General features: G+C 45.2%; 1 protein-coding gene across 4 annotated transcripts in view; it reads right to left on the reverse strand.

Moving 5' to 3' along the window:
- Nsmce2 (NSE2 (MMS21) homolog, SMC5-SMC6 complex SUMO ligase) overlaps positions 1–17699 on the reverse strand; it is a 205949-nt gene that overhangs the window by 36050 nt on the left and 152200 nt on the right. Inside the window, exon 5 of one of the 4 annotated variants that reach the window (XM_041671903.1) lies at positions 14211–16264. The exons of the other annotated variants lie outside the window; for them this stretch is intronic. Coding sequence (XP_041527837.1) covers positions 16263–16264 — 2 coding nt within the window. The 3' untranslated portion in view covers positions 14211–16262. Of the gene's footprint in view, positions 1–14210; positions 16265–17699 lie in introns of those variants that run through there. 4 annotated transcript variants of the gene reach the window in all.

The raw sequence follows: 17699 nt of genomic DNA on the forward strand, positions 1-17699 counted from the left end.
GTCCTATGATATTCCTAAAGCAATTTTATTTCCTACAGCTTTTGGTACCTTCTACTCTGTGACAGCATCTTCACAGAGAAACACTTAGCTGTGGTCTTGGATGAGATACAATTCTCATGTAAAAAAAAAAAATAGTTGGTTTTTTTTTTCTATTTGAAATCAAAAGGCTTGAAAAATACTAGTTTTTTCAATGTGATTAAGAAACGAGGCATAACATATTTTAGTTACTTGGGACAAACTCATAACATTAACTTTTTAGCCACAATGCTGGTTAAAGTTCTTAAAAGGATAGTTATTACATTTAAAAGCACACAGACCAATAAACAAAAGGAGCTATTGGTCTGGGGTGGAGCTCATAGGATTCTAGCAGTGTGCTTGAGGCCCTGTGTTCAGTTTCCAATAATGAAAAAAAAAAGCAAAAGATCAACAAGTTCAATTATTTCTTAAAAAAAATCATTAACACGTCTGTGTATGCATGTGTTTTTGGGTGGAACTGGAGTTCTGGGATAGTCGACGTAGCACAGGATGGCTTTGAACTGTGATCCTCTTGCTTTAGCTTCTCAAACTGTGGGTCATCACATCTAGCTCAACATATATTGTTTTGCACCTCGCATTTCACAACTAATAATTTATCGGTGTGATCATTTCATATTAGACATACAGATTAACTTCCTTTTAAAACTCAGTTGCACAATATTCTGTTGTGTAGCCATCTGGAATTCACCGAGCTAATCCCTACCAAGGAACAGCCAAGCAGCCGCCATCCTCCCCTTTGATGAGGCAGAGCTGATCCACAAAGGGCTGAGTTTGGTAAGGCTGACAGGTATATACATCCATGCAATCATCACTACAATCCATCATGCCAGAGTTTCCTTGTGCTCACTTCTGCATCTCCCTGCTCCTCAATCACTTTAGGCAAGTTTGTATGGCAAAGAATTTTATCAAAGTGGTACCACATAGCATGTGTTCTCTTTGGTCTGGTCTGGCTCCTTGCTGCACATATCCAGCTTGGCCATTTTTGTTTCCTGGGAAGTACTGAATTTCTGTCTACGGGCATACCACAGAACATGTACACAGCCATCAGTTATGGGATGTCTGGGGTGTTTCCAACTCGGAACAATTACAATCAAAGCTGATGTGGACATTAGTGCAGAAGTCTTCATATGGTATATGCTTTAAATGCTCTTACCAAATACTTGGAGAGGGCTGCCTCGCTCATATGGTCTACAATATGCCTAATTTTGAAAGAGACTGTTGAGTTGCTGCCTAAAGTATTTGTATCACCCAACATTTTCATCTGCAGGAAAGAGAGTAAGGTCCCCCAGTAGCTTTGGTAACTTTTGGTATGGTCAATAGCTTAGCTGTCCTGGAACTAGCTCTTGTAGACTAGGCTGGCCTTGAACTCACAGAGATCTGCCTGATTTCTAAGGTTTATTAAGGAAATGAACACTGCGCACATGAATCACAATCCCTTGCCTCTCTCCAGCTGATAGCTGGTCCTCTGACTTTCTTCAAGGATTGGTTTTTTGAATGAATAACTTTAAAATTGTCATAGTATCCACCCTTTGGTGGATGGCTTCTGGGCTTCCCACAGCTTGAATGCACATGAGTATGGATCAGCAGGGACTTACTCTCCAAACAACACAAAACAGCCTTACTTCTTGTTCTTTTCCTCTATCAGCAGGAATCAGTAGTGCTGCTCCACTGCATTCAGGGCAAACCAATGATCAGTATTGCTGAACTAAAATAAAATCTGTTTTTGATTTACGATCTGCCTATTTTACATACCTATATAACATGAGGCTTCAAGTTAAAGTTTCTCAAGAGATGAACCTAGAGTGGACACAGTCACGCAGCCCAGGTCCGTGGCTCACAACCCAGCCCCTGATGGCACTCTGCACAGTTCACTTCATCCTCAGCACCGCAGAGGACGTGGTCTCGTCTTCACAGCACAGGCTAGACTCGGAGGAAGAGGAAATGCCTGAGGCCAAGTAGATCCTTTTGGTTCTAGAGTTTACACAGGGTTGCTCTGCTACTAGGAAACTCACAGGTCCTAATCCTCCCCAGTGGCATCCATCCCTAGTCCTTGAATCTTACCTGTGACATTCCTTCCCTCTGCAACCCACACACACAGGAAACAAAAGAGTAAAGAAAGGCTCTAGTCACACAAGGAAAGCCAGAGATGAGGTAGTCTGCACGTCACAGCTCACGTGGCTGCCTGGACCTAACCATAACTTCTTCCTGGAAACCCCTCAGTCAGGGGCTAGTTACCTTTTTAGGCCCTCGGTACCCTCCCTGGAATGAGCTACTCCCCTGCCCTTTATTAGTTCTGCTTTGTTCACACCTCTGCTCCCCATATGGAACCCCAGAGCCCCCCATCTGGACCCACAGAGCAGGGGTGCTCAGCAATGGCATACAACAAATGAAGTCCGTGTATGGAATGGAAGTCTGTGCATCTAGACACAGCATTGGCCATGGAAAAAGAATCCCACTTCCAGGATCACCAACCCACTTCTGGCGGTGGGGGAGAAGAAGAGAACTGGCAAACCACCACCACCACTTACCCTTGGTTATTTTCAGGGAGTGGTCATGAGCCTAAAAATGCAAAGCTCCTAGAAAGGAAACTGCAAGTCTAAAAAGCACATTACTGATTTATGGGCTTTGCATAAGCTTTTAATGGTGGGGAGGAATTGGCCTGCTGCTCCCATATCCACTTAGGCATTAAAGACTTTGCTTCTGGTTGCTAAATTATTTTGAACAAATTATCACCTTCACCCATGCACCTCCCATCTCTGCATGTTTCTACCTTATTTGATTACCAGTCTTTGAAGCCCACACGCTATTCTCACTTTCCATTATCTCAAGTCACTCCCCTGCCAGCCCTGTATGGCCTGTAGTTGCTCACTCTGGGGGCCCAGGAGGACTTGGGGGGGGTTGGAAGCTAAGAGGAAGAAAGCATCAGGAGCTCTCCACTGCCATCTGATGGGGCCCTGCATCTCACCTCTACACTTCGGTCTACTCTGCAAAGCCAATCTCTCCTACTTGCCGAGCAAAGAACAGCCTGAATTTTCCATCCTCCTTTGTCACCATGCTTTGTCACTGAGGAAGGTGGAGCACAGGGAAGCTCTTGAAGCTACTATAAGTCAGGAGCCGAGAGTGGGGGTGAAGAGAAGTCTCCTTCATTGTGTGGTACTGGGGTGTGGGCAAGAGGAGTTGCTGGCAAGGCCGAGCTGTCACTGATGGCTCTGAGCAGGCACACATGTGGCTCCTAGGATGATACAGGGCTGTACTCCCAGCACTCAGGAGCTGAGTGGAATCAGGAGTTTGAAGCAGCAGCCTGGGCTAGACACCAAAACCCCATTATATACTAAAAAGGAAAAGCAATTGGGCTGAAGGTACAGGTCAATGGTAGAATCTACCATGGCCTGGCCTGGGTTCCATCACCAGTACCCCCAAAAAAAGAAGAGGAAGAAAAACAGAAAACTGGGACAATTCTGAAATCCCATAAGTGAAATCAACTACTATGGTTTTCTCCCTGTACTGACTTATTTTTATCAGTGCTCACTTCTACCATTCAGGGCTTAGCTCCACTTCTTCCCATGCCCCAGCTCTATCTGCTTTCTTATGGCTACTTAAACAGCAAAATCAGTCCAGCCCCAAGGCCTTTGCCCACGCTCCATTCCTTCCTTTGCATTCTGTTTGTGCTGCTGTCTTGCGGCTCAGGAGGGAAGGTCACTTTTCTTACCACCCTTTAACAGGCCCCTCATTCCGACATCAGCCATCTCTTGACTCTCTCACCCCGTTTGGCCACTGGGCAGAAAGCGATCACATAGGCCTTTGCACAGACACCCGCCCTCTTGCCTTTGTCCTGCGCAGCATACCTTCTACCACCCCAAGCTGTCACTCGTGTGCTGTTGGCACTATGGCTGCGGCAGGGATTTATAAGAAATTTCTGTTAGCCCCAGGTAATTCAAGACATCCAGTTACAAAGTCACTTCCCAAGCATCTGCAAGAACTTGTTCATTGAACAAGAATTGAAGCCATCCCATCTTGCAGTGCTTCTGCCTTCAGCCCAGCTCCTGAGATGTAACAAGTACATCTTTTGAAAAGCAAGGGACAGAGACATGAGTGTTGATTAAACACTTTAGAACGTTTATCATTCCTGAGGTTTTAGTCCTTCTGTGATCCTATCATTATCTTATTTTCACGATCATAACCATTTCTTTGCTCTATTTCACCATTTGAGTTCCCATGAATGATTCCAAATTTCTTAATTTCCAAGTAACACATTCAGCTCTTCAGATTGTTTCCAAAGCGGGCGGGGAACTCCCTCAAGACTGCAGCAGACAACCCCTTCACCAGGAAAAGACAACGAATGCTAATCACCAGAAAAGCTGCAGTTTACAGGAAAGAAAGGGGAAGTGCTGACGCATTGCGCAACACCCCCGAATAAAGCAGGCCTTAGCAACAGAATGGCTCACGGATGCTGACAACTTCATCAAGTATCCCTGGTGACATCATAAACTATGTGTAGCGAATTCTGTTTTAAAGGCTCATTTTAATTATGTGTATATGTGTGAGTATGTGCACGTCTGAGTGCCAACGCCAGTGGAGTTCAGAAGAGGGTGTCAGATCCCCTGGAACTAGAGTTACAGGGTTGTGAGCTGCCTAACATGGGTGCTGGGAACTGAACTTGGGTCCTCTGCAGGAGCAGTATGTACTTTTAACTGCTGAATCTTTTTAGTTCCAAATTGATGTCCTTATTGTCTTCATGTTTTTCAAAGACTAAGGTAACAGTAAGACCCCTCTGAAGGATTTTGAATGAGAACTGAAAACATCGAACAGTGTGTAGAGCCAGACTTTGCAGAGACTCCTTGTAATTTTTCCCTCCCTCCCTCCTTCCCTCCGTCCCTTCTTCCTTCCCTTCCTCCCTTCTTTTTTTTTTTTTTTTTTTTTTTTTTTTTTTTTTTTTACACAGGGTCTTACCATGTATCTCTGGCTGTCCTGGAACTGCCTATGTAGACCAGGCTGGCCTGAAACTCACAGAGACCTACCTCCTTCTGTTGGTGTGAGTTGGTAGCCAGGTGGTGGCGGCTTACGCCATTAATTGAGCAAGTTCCAAGACATCCAGGGCTACACAGAGAAACTCTGTCTCTATAAACCAAAAGGGTGTGAGTGGTCACCCCTGGCCATGGCTTCTCTTTGTATTTATCGTGTAGATGTGCACATGCTCACGTGCTGGCACACATTTATGAGAGGGTAAAGTGTGCATGTGTGTGTGTGGGAGGGGAGAGAACGAAGGGGGTTCTTCTCAGCAGGAGGACAGCCTGGATGTCAAGCTCAGAAGATGACATCTCCACCTCTCCTGGACTTGTGCCACCACATCTGACTTCCTTCAGATGGGAGCTGGGATCAGAGATGGGTCCCTGCATTTGCAAGGGAAGTACTTTACTGAGTTCCCCTCCACCCCCAGCCTGGGCTGTAAGTAAAACAAGTAAATGAGCTAAAGGAATTTTTCTCTGCTGTATGATCCCACCCAGCACCGAGGACAGTAATTTCCTTAGCTGGAAATGACTCGGTAGAGGAAAGGAACTGTCTGCTTCTGCTGCTGCTTCAGCAAATTAGATCCAAGTCCTCTGGCAGAGGACAAAAGCAAATGCCTGGGTAGTCCCCGGAACACACCTTTCCACCATGACACAAAGACAGCAAGGAGACAGCAAGCGGGACAGCCGATTTCATCTCTAACTTCTCTTCAGAATCGGTCAGTTTTCATTGCAGGTATTAATCTAACAAGGTGAGAGATGGCACTGGGTTTCCCCTGTAGTCAATATGAAACCATCAGTAAGCCATATCCTGTATTGTGTTTTATAACAAGTGATTATACCCAAGGCATTGCATAAACATGCCTGGTTAATGGTTACAGTGCAATCCAGCAGGAGCAATGATGCGGACATTCAGTGCCTTAATACATGAACAGAACATTTGAAAAAGTGGGCTGCGGGAGGCTGAAGTGAGCCACAGTGCCCCATCCCCAGGGCCGGATGAGCCTTCACTGAGAAGTGCTCTCGGGAAGAAGTCTGATGAGAACGAGACGTTGCTCTTATAGGGTCACACAAGTGAGGAGACACAAGGAACAGGAAACTACTATATCAACGTTATTTTGAAAACTGTTCTGAATACCCACAGTGCACAGGCACACTTGCACTGACCCAGACAGCCACCTTTCCCACTAACTGGGCACCCCTCACACACCAGGCACTGCTCCAAACATTAGCCACATATTATTTCTGTTAGCCCCTGTGACAATCTTGTAATGCCAATTCTCAGTTCAGGGATGAAAAGACCAAGGAGCGGAAAAGGTTACATAACTGGCTGCCTCTCCCAGTTGGTGGGCTGGAAAAGGAACTCCCTGATCTCCGATTGCAGCCTCAGTGACGCATCGTCTCTACTCGACATTTTGGGGCTCTGTCCCAAGTGCTCTGCAGGGTCCTACCAAAATGGTTCACGTATTTTTCTGATGTTTCACACTAGTAATTACACAACCGATTAGTTTCCCAACAGAAAGATACCATCTACTGTTTCTGTTTAACCAAGACTTCATTCTACTTTAGTCTACTTAAATTCATGGCAGAAATGAAAATGAAATTGGCCCCCAGTCTACATGTTTATGATCTTTTTGAGGTTCTCACAGGGGAGATTTCCTTCTTAAGAACCTCTGAGCCGCAGACTCGGCTGCTTCTTGTTTTGACAGTCCAATCGTATTAGATCATGCTCTAGCACAATGTGGGCCTTGCTCAATACTCTGAAATTTCAGACCTACCAAAGCTATGAACAACTTTTTGATTGAGGAGTCCACGACCTCAAGTGAAACTGGAGTCATGGGAATTGGGAGAAATGAACAAACCCCTGCTATGGTAAAGGGAAACAGGACAACAGTGGAATGTCATGAGCCAAGGCTCCAGAGTGGGAGGAGCCTCTAACACCGGTGATCCTCCTCACCTCCAAGGACTCCACGTGCTGGCCTCCTATCAAGTGTTCAAACTGCCCTCGAGTGGTTGGCAGGTGGCCAGAGAACAAAGAAGTCTAGGGAAAGGGCAGATTTTGCCGACCCAGGCTAGGTAGCCTGAATGGATCCATGAGGAGAGGGCCCGGCTATGCACCTGGTTAGGAAAAGGCGCAAGGGTGGGGGCAAATGGCTTCCTGACACGATGATCTGCAAAGACTTGTTCGCATTACCTTTGTCCTGTGTGGCCTTATGACTCAGTTTTCAAGCCCGTGGAAGCGAAACAGGTATCTCATTTCCCCTCTGCAGCTCCACGCTCCTGTCCCCACATCCAGCCTATAACCTCAAACTCTCTCAGCAGCCAGAAGTGGATGACTAAGGAGAGGGTCAAAAGTTGGCTTGCTGTTTAGCCTGCACAGCTGGTAGGAACCAGAGGAGCATAAAATGCTACCACGGAAAGGTCAAAGGGAAAACAACACAGAAATGCCACCAGGTAGGGATCATTTTCAACTGTGCCACTTTAGAAAAGCACCAGCCAGAGAATATTTCACTCAGGAGTTTTCATCTTCAGTTGAACTCAAAGCCTGAGACTCAGCACCCTGTTAAATTAGGTCAGGAGAGTGATGAAAAGGATTTTTGCTTTTCACTTGGGATTATATTATAGAGGGAACGGCACAGGGCTCTGTAGGAACACTGATAAACCTGCAAATATATAGGAAGTGTACCAGCCTGAAGCTCCCTCAAGGTGGAAGGGCCAATGAGGGGCCTCTATTTCACTCAAACACACAGTGTCTACGTGGCCAGCCTGTGTTTTCAGAGATGGCACGGAGAAAAGTTGGAAATGCTGATTGGAAAGTGAAACCTTCCAACTGGAGTATTCAAGCAATTGATGTGTGTGCATATGACTCTCCTGGCCAAGCCAAACAATCTGGGGTTGGACCCAGAATCCCGAGAGCTGGTGTGTGACCTCAGTGACCACAGCAATGGCTCTTAACCCTTTCACCACTGAGAGTAAACAAGTGCTGGCTTGTCTTCCGCAGAGTCACCTCCGCTGCTGTTTAGTCAAAAGACTCTTTGTAGCTCTACCCTGTGGGACCTTCTGAGAGAGCCCAAGAAGGTGATGGGCCTCTTTCACGGACAATGTCAAGTCTGTAACTGCTGAGGAGGAGGTGTTCTGAGATCTTTGTGGGGATTTAGGGAGGAGTCAGTCAGGAAGATGAGGTGTTTGGTGGCTTCATACTGAGGTGTGACCACCTGCTCTGACCTCTCCAACTTCTCATTTAAAACTGCAGGGTTTGTTCCTTGCTCTGCGACTGCCAAATGAGCCCAACAAGGACGTCACATGGGGCTGTCAACGGGCAGCTCAATAGATCTGCTGGAAAATTTCGTTCAGCTACGGAGAAGACCGCATCCCCTATGATTTGACACAACTTATGAGACAGAGACCAGGCCAAGGCTGGCTTCTTGCTGGCCGACTGTGCCTACGATTAGCTATGCTTTCAAAGCCCTCTCTCTTGGCTGTCAGACTTCTGTTTTATTTTTTTAAAAAAATTATTTTTATTTATGTGTAGGTACCTGTGTGGGTGTATTCAGGTGCTTGCAGAGACCAGAAAAGGGTGTCAGATGTCCTGGAGCTGGAGTTACAGGCAGTTGTGAGCCATCTGTCAGTGCTGAGGACTGAACTCAGGTTTCTGCAAAAGCAGCAAGTGCCCTTAACTGCCGAGCTATCTCTTCAGTCCCTGAGCCTGGCAGGCTTCGAAACAGACCATATAGCATGACGCTGGAAGGAAGGGGGCTTCTAAGTCTTTGTTTTTGTGTATGTGTGTGTGTATGGGGGGAGAGGGAGAGGGAGAGGAAAGGAGGGAGGGAGAGAGGGAAAGAGATTTTTTAAAAATGAGGGCAATGGCTAACCACATATGGAAGCCCAACAGTGGCCGTGGTCTCAATTAGCCAGATACTGACACTGATAAACAAGGCGACTTTGCCTTGTACGTCTATCAATATAATGAATTTGTATTTCTTTTATAGCATAAGTGCTAAAGTCAAAGAACACAGTGAAAATCTCATAGGGGTAAAAGGCAAACTGACCCTTTAGCAGAGCCAAACACAGCTGGGATTTCTTTCAGCAATGGAAAGAATTTTGCTTCTTTCCTCCCTTTGCTTACAGCACCTTGGGGCTATGGTATATGAAAATGTTACCTTTAAACACTAGATACAATGAAATCTCACACTGGGAGGCAGGAGAAAGCACTGGCAAGCTGAGGTCAACTGGGGGAAGAGCAGACTGGCCTCTCCTATTTTATGCTCAGGTAGAATGCAGATAGAACTATCCCCACCATTTATATACATTTTCTCTTTGTCTTATTCTTTTTTCTTTTTTTTTTTTTTTGCTGGGTAAGGACAAATTGATTCTGTGCACAGCAAATGGAATTGGGACTCAGCTCAGGGCACAGCTCAACACTAAACCCTAAGTAATCACCTGCCTCTTCTGCACAGCCAGGGGGTAGAAGCCAGTGGCCACCTGTGAGTGCACCATTGGTGGCCAGCACTGTGTTTTAGAGATAAATGATTGGCAGCTAAATAATGACCAATATGCCTCCCTTCCTTTTTTATTTTTATTTTTAACAGCTCAATGGTCTTCAATGGTCTCATGAATTTCAAATCTACAGAGTATGAATGAAGATTATCTGGCAGGTCTTGACTTCATCTTGCAAAATAAGCTGACTTATTCCAATAAGCCTGCTGTCTGTCCTTCACAGTCTACCTTAAGGTTTGGTCTTGAACAAGCAACTTGACTTTGGGAGTGTCCGTTCGGCTCAGAATAACATCCTGCAGAAGAAGGAGCCTGCCAGTTTTCACAGGGTTCTGGGAGTCACAGCTGGAGTGCAGGTTCATGGGTCGCTGCAGCTGCTCTGAAAGCTGCCTCATTTTTTTGGTCTAGTGTAGCCAGAACAGGAAACTGAAGCCTTGGTGTTTAGTCTCTCCATCTGCCCTTAACAAGCGCTGGGCAATGCTGGGGTCTTTAAAAGGGAGAAGGGCACAGTAAACTCATCCAACGTTTCCACTGGGAGGGAGGGGACAAAAAACCAGGTATAAGAGTAGGGAAGTTTAGCTTGGACTGTGTACCTGCTTGGTGCTCCAGGAAAAATACCCGAGAAGTGAGCACTGGGAGCTTAGATGCTTTGGGTCTAGTTCTTCTGGAAGCAAAGGTACCAAATACTCCCTAGTTCCTGAACAAGGGCCTTACACAGAAGTCAAGTACAATCCAAAATTAATCTTGTTATACCCAATACTGTGGTGTGCACATCCCTCTACCAAGCTGCCTTACAAAACTACAGGGTCCTGGGCTCACCCGCTGCCTTTGCAAGCAACTCTCTGTTGCCTCCCTGGAGACAGTGTCACCTGCTTTACAGCAAGGCTTTACTCTGCTTATTTGGGTTAAAGCAGAAAACCCATGTCAAAAGCTTATCACAATGCCTGGTATATCCTGTGAGCTCAATAATCCCTAGTAGTTGTTTTCATTCTTCCTCCAGTTTTTACTTACAATGGCTGATGGGCTTGTGCCATCTGGGCCCCATAAGCTCTGTTCTCATCTCTTTCTCTTCTCTCCCTTTCCAAGGGACTTCATCATCACTCATAAAATGTGCCAAGCTGACTCCCATACCACAGGTCGGACTCTGTGTGGACTGACTGCTGAGTTTACCCCAGGTGCCGAGAACAGTGTCTGGCATCCAGCATACTGGCAATTGTCATGAAAGGAACACACTGGCTTGAATGCTAAACTAGCTTCTACAGAAAATGGAGCTCAGACTGCAGAAGTCCTTGTATGTTTCTTAGTTAAAAGCTAACAAGTTGTTCCTTTTGCCACCAGGAGTGAATTCACTCAGTGTCAGCCTCCAACCCCATGTCCACAGAGTAGTGTGGCATAGTGAAGTGCTATTATTATTCCTTATCTTGAGAAGAAAGACAAGTGGAGAGTGGTGCGGGAGAATTGTCTGTAGTCTGTCAATCATGTTATAAATAAACGCTGATTGGCCAGGCAGGAAATATAGGCAGGAAAACCAGACAGGAAGTAGAAATGATGTAATGAGAACAGGAGAATTCTGGGAAGGAGGAAGTTGATTCCTCCCACTCCTGCCCAGACCACCGAAGCAGCAGGATGTGATCTGCCTCACTGTAAAAGGTACTGAGCCACATGGCTAACATAGATCAGAAAAATGGGTTAATCAAGATGTGAGAGTTAGCCAGTGAGAGGCTAGAGCTAATGGGCCAATCAGCTTATAATTTATGGAGACCTATGTGTGATTTTCTTTGGGACTAAACAGCTGGGGAACTGGACAGAACAAAAACCACAACAACAAACAAGCAGGCCTGGCCCCTCCATGTTACAGGAGAGAGGTTAGTCTACTAAAGGGCACTGGCATGACATCAGGAGCCACTAGCCAGAGTGGTATCAATTCCGATGGCTTTGGGGATATGGCTTACTGCAGCTCTCTTGACGGTGATGTACCATGGGTCCCTCTTCCCTGTGGTCCTAACTGCTGAGGGTCTAACATGTTCCCTCCCAAGTCCTACCAAGTGGTGATGGAGGAGAGTAGGTGACAGACCAGAGGCAAGAAAGCAAGTCCCAAGTATCTGATTCTATTGGAATCATACAAGTCCAGCTAACCATTCTGAGATTTAAAATAATGTCTAAAAACATTCAGATAATGTTAAAACCTGAAGCTAGTAGGTCATATCAGACATTACTTGGAGTTGAGGTGACGCTAGTGAGGCCGATGTCTACAAACTGCCCATGAGTGACCAAATGGACGTCTTCCTCTCCTATGGACTTCAAGCGTGGGGACAATATCCTATGCAGATGTGCACTCCAGTGTCTCGTAAGCAGTGCTCATAAAGGGCAGTTGAATGGGACAGTGCCACCCTGTTAAGACAGCACAGCCTCTAATCTGCCACCTTGTCACCTTTTATTTGGTTTAGCCTGAGATCTAAATGGCATGGCCTTGAAGTAAGCCAGATCCAGCAAAAGAAAGCTAAAATCAATGGTCAGAGCATAGTTTTCAAGTTATGTGCCATTTCCTTAAATGAATGCTTGCTACAAGTCAAAAGTTCTTCATTCTCAATACAGTAATTACCCCGAATTCCCATTGAATAAAAGCACTACAGGAACTGCTGTTCTCTTGGGGGAGTGCCTCTCACTTTTGCAAAACAGGGTGTTGACAAGCGCCTCCTCCCTTTCGGGTAAGGGACGTGGTGATGACATGCCTGTGTCCACCAGGTTGTTTAGACCCTCCCGACTCCACTGTGCAGACCTAAAACTGTAAATGATGTAGTAGCTGACACCGTGACTGTTTTCAAGGTTTGCTCTCATAGTTCACGGGGTCACAGCAGAGGGGAAACCAAATAGAAGAAAAGCAACGTGCTCATAAAGTATGGTATCCTTCAGCAGTGAGTGGGGGTGAGGGCGGCACCTCCATATCTTCGGAACAACTGTTTCAGGCTCTGAGCTGGCTCCTTACCACTGTCCTGTCTTAATCCTGAATTGAGCTGTATAGTCATCAAGAGAGTCAGTTTAAAAGCCACTCTGCTTATTCTGAAACGATGCTCACAGGGATCTTAAATTGGTCACAAGAGGCCACACACCACAGGGTACTGAAATGAATCACCTCTCTGGGTGGGGTCTAAACTAAAAACAAAAAACAAAAAGAAACCCATAGATGAATTAGGTGTAGAGTCACCATTAAGAGTCCTGCTCATGCTCAGTAGTATTCAATTTGTTTGAAAGAAATAATATATTATTTTAAATTATGTGCTGTGTGTATTTCTGTATGTGGGTAGGCGCACAAGTGAGGGCAAGTGGCCGTGGAAAGTAGAAGGCAGTATTGGACTCCCCTCAGCTGAGTTACAGGCAGTGAGCTGTCTGACAATGAACAAACCCAGATCCTGTGCAAGAGCAGTGCTTGTGCTTAACCACTGAGCCATCTCTCCAGGCCCTCCACTTAATTCTTCAAAGAGCCTGGCCCACTTTTATGGGTCAGCAAAGTACTCTGAGGACAGGTTAGCTCCTAGCACTGCCTGGCTACTGAAGTACAGCCCCAGAACTGGAAGCCTTGACTGTGGTTCCTCAGAAGGGAGGAATCAGTCAGGTTGATTTCAACCGCTGGCTTACACTCAGAGGGCCCAGACTTGGAGCAGCTTTCTTAATCCCACTTCGGGTTTCTTCTCATCTGTGAAATGGGCACATTAACAATGCACCTCAGAGGGCTGAGGTAAGGACAAGTGAACTAACTTATAAAGATGCTTGCAACAGTGCCTGGCATCCAGTCAGCATTATTTTTGCAATTACCTGACTTCAAAGCTCAGGCTGCTTCTTCTACATCAAGGGTTAATATTACAAAGCATACATATTCATATTCTGATACATTGCATAATTGCTTAGCTTATTGGAAGCAATCAAGAAACGTTTCCTAATTAAGGCATCCCACCCTAGTTCTCAGTGTGTGTCATTCTAGAAGGAATAGTTTTAAGAACAAGACTCAATGAACACAAAATTTCCTTAAACTCAGAGAAATAATTCCTATTAGAATACTCAGGGAGTGTTCTCCCAAAGGGGGTCACTTAGAGAGTACATTAAAGAATTGCTTCTGCGCGCGTGGTAGGGGAAGAGCAGGTAAGGGAAGCTCCGGGGACACAGGCTGACTCCAAGAGCTTCCTTCTGCAAGGGCATCTTTACAGGGATGCAGCACTAGCTCCAGCATACTCGGACACTCACCTTAACTGGAGAGGGCACAATCACAATAACGCAAGAGGCTGTTCAAAGTGTGTGTGTGTGTGTGTGTGAGAGAGAGAGAGAGAGAGAGAGAGAGAGAGAGAGAGAGAGAGAGAGAGAAGAGGGAGAGAGAGAGGGGGAGAGGGGGAGAGGGAGAGAGGGAGAGAGAGGGAGAGAGAGGGAGAGAGAGAGAGAGAGAGAGAGAGAGAGAGAGAGAGAGAGATATTAGCTTGCTGATATTTAGAACCCTCACAGTATAGTGAGGTAATGGCAATTTCCTTGATCAAGTGACTGTGGATAACAACATTTGCAGCAAGGAAGTATACTCAGGTTCCGAACACTCTTATTTTCTATGTGAAATCAGAAAATCAGTTCAAGTAGCGTTCCTTTTTTATTTTACTTTCATAAGAGAACAAGCAAAATTTCAAATCCATTTTTGTTCCACAGAAGCACATTTGATTACAGAACAAACCAGTTGGCTTCTCCTCGGCCTTCATTCCCTCTGTTCTAGGAGGGAAAGGAGCCTGAAGTTTCCTGTATAAATCACCACAGCCAAACTCAAAAGCCGAACAGAAATAAGCTCCACCACAGCCAAACCCGTCAGTTAGCTTCCTAGTCTGGGTAAGCTCTCTAGCCTTTAGAGCCTTGCTCCGCCTCATATACCTCCTCCCCTCCACTCCTCCTAGGGTACAGGGAGGTGGGGAACCATCCTACATCCCCTCTCCTCCACTCCTCCTAGGGTACAGGGGAGTGGAGAGCTTTCCCATTCACTATGTCTGCTCCACAGACAGGTTGAGCTATGGGGTAAACTAGATATGACAAGCACTGACCTTCATCACACCTCACTTGAAAGACAACTGTGTTCACCTCAGAGGGCGATGCACGGCTCTCACATAATGCTTAGCACACAGGATGGTTTAGTAAGGACTTGCCATCATTCATTTTTCTATTACTTGAGGGCTAGTCATTTAAAAATCAGAACTAAACCGCAGTTCCTATAGCACATCACTGAATAGTATTTGGTTCCTCTGTGGAGTTCAAAAGGCACACAGGTGAGGATTATCTAGTGGTCCAGGACCTTTAGGAAAAGCAACACCATAACTGGGTCATGATGTGCTTGCTTCACCCAGAGCAGTGTTTTAATTAACAAAAGAGTGTCAAAAGTGAATTCACGAAGGCTTAACTCCAGCTTCGTTGTCGCCTCCCTTTACTCTGGAGTAGCAAAATTCAAGTTCTGCCCATCAATCTAGTTATTATTTTCAGCCACTCCCAGCTGAGCCCCAAGCCCACATTAGGTTGAGGAGCAGGTAAGACAGAGGTGACACTACAAAGGGGACAACTTTCTATTCTTCTTTCTCTTTCCCCCTTTGTCCCCTACAGGAGTGCACAGCGCACAGGAGGCTGAGCTCTGGTGTCGCTCTCAGTGTGCCAGAGAGAAGGATGGGTCTTCAGGGAGGTGCTCCTTCCTGGGGGAGCTTCCTGAGGCATGCTGGGACTCTTTCTAGAGAGAGCAGCTTCTGAATTTGGCTCAGTAGTCTTTCCTCCTTCAACACCCCTTCTTTTCTCATTCTGTACACACCGAGAGCTGGTGAAACTCACACTCCCAAGCTGCACATGACGTTCTTTCCACGACAGAAACAAGGACAGCAGACAAGGAGCTCCAAAGAGACAGAAGGCGCAAGAACTGACAAAAACATCAGAGAACCAGACAGAGGCAAGGGCTGAAAGCGGCACAGCTTTTACTGGAAACAAAGGACAGGGAGGCACACGAGTCAGAAAAGGGTTCTTGCCTCTCTTCTGCAGTCAGAACCTGAGGTCATCACAGCAACACGACAGTTGAGAAAGGCTTAGCTTAAGGAGTTTCTGGTGGCAGATTCTCGGCCCACGCTGAGACACAGAGTAGGGAGAAAGGGTTTACTGTGCTATAAACCACCTTTAATCTCAACTGGTAAAACCAGAGACACACATCTCCATTTTCAAGTGTTTACCTAGTGACACCACACTGGGGATCTAACCAAAGTGCTGTCTGGATTATCCAGTAAAAGTCACATAATAGCACTTGAGGAGCTCGGATAAAGAACACTGTGAATGAATTTGTACTGCAAAACAAAGTCCCAGGTGGGTGTGCAATCTTCATTTCACTTTATGTTTTTTTTTTTAACAAGTATAACCTCATGAACAACACTTATCTGGTATAGAACTACGTTTTGTTTCAGAGAGCCAATCCAGTCATATGAAGTGATTTTCACACGAAAGTACAAGACTTAAACTTTTGCCCTAGGTTAGTAATATAAACACCACAGAAATGAATCCATTGGGGGAAATGTAAGCCAAAACAATGAGACACCACTTCACACCCACTACAGTGGCTACAGTAAGAAGGACAGGCAGTAACAAGTGCTGGCTGAGGACGTGGAGCAATTGGAACCCTCAGACACTGCTGGTGGAAATGTAAAATGGCGCCGCCGCTGTGGGAAACAGCCTGGCAGTTCCTAAAAGGGATAAACATAAGAGTTACCATATGACCCAGTAGTTACACTCTGAGATAAACACCACAAGAAATGAAAACGAAAACTCATGTCTACTTGTACACAAACATTCAGGCAGCATTATTCATCACAGGCAAAAGAGAAAAACAAGCAAGATGACCACCAACGCATGAGTGGATAAAGGTGACATGTGTGTACAATGGATTAAGAGGCATGAAAGGGAGTAAGTGTGGATACATGCTTCAACATGGATGAAACTGGAAAGCATCATGCTGAATCAAAGAGCCAGACAAACCAGACCACATGAACATACTTGTATGCAAAATCCCAAACAGCAAGTCTACAGAGAAAGAACTTCCATGTGCAGTTGCTGGAGTTGGGGGAGGTTGGAAGAAAATGGGAAGTGAGTACTAATAGAGTTTTTTTTTTCTTTTGCTACACTTGTCAAAATGGTTGCACAGCTATGTAAACATGTGGAAGTCAGTGGACACTCTGCTATGTGATTCTATCAATAAAGCTGACCCAGAAGACTCATAGGACATAAGAGGAAAGATGACATGTAATGCATGGTCCCATCATCATCCAAACTTTGGAAAGGGAAGAATCTATAGCAATCAGTCACTGAGTTGCTTATACAGAAGCTTCAAGTAAGCACCAACAGGAGTTGTTCTAATGAATAAAGTAAGGCAAAAGCTCTGTGAAGTACACTCTTAGATCTGGTTTGCTTTCACAGTGATTTCTTGGTTAGTATTGGCAACAAATATGCTAGCTTAACTCCCAAACCCCCACATTTCTTAGATTCTTTTACCCCTGGTCCCTTTTACCATCACCAAGATCACTAGAGACAATCCAACATATAGACAAAACACATCCTGGCATATCTTTAAAACCTGCCTGCACGTCCTAAAGAATATGTCTTTTGCTTGTTATTTGTAAAATTTTATTCCAAATCTCCTTATAGGATTGACTGAATTCTTATCTCCTATTGTAAACTTAACCACTTGATACTGTTTTATAATTACATCAAACTCTGGGCTGGGAGTCTATCAATTGAAACTGGAAAATAAGAATTAAAAAAGTCAGTCAATATTAAAAGATACCAACTAACATTTGTGGCATGTATTTATATTTTGTTTGTTTTTATGATAATCTCTTAGCAGCTAATACTTTAAATGAACCAGTAAATGTTTAAGTGCAAACCACAGTGTTTATGTATGTGCCAAGATTATGAACAGATAATAAGCAAACAGAAAGTTATGACTACCATTGCCATCCTCTTGGGATGAACAGGTGATGACACCTTTTGAAAGGTTTTGTTCTAGTTTTATGTCTTCCTCCCTCTCTCCTTCCCAGAACTGTACACCACAATTCTGCTTTGCATTTATTCAAACATTTACTGCCTATTTGTATCACCAGACTATAATTTCCATGAAGGCAG

Source organism: Microtus oregoni, unplaced genomic scaffold, assembly GCF_018167655.1.
Source record: "Microtus oregoni isolate MIOR12 unplaced genomic scaffold, Mior012 000022F_ref0000154, whole genome shotgun sequence".
In the NCBI taxonomy this organism is placed as follows: Eukaryota; Metazoa; Chordata; class Mammalia; order Rodentia; family Cricetidae; genus Microtus; species Microtus oregoni.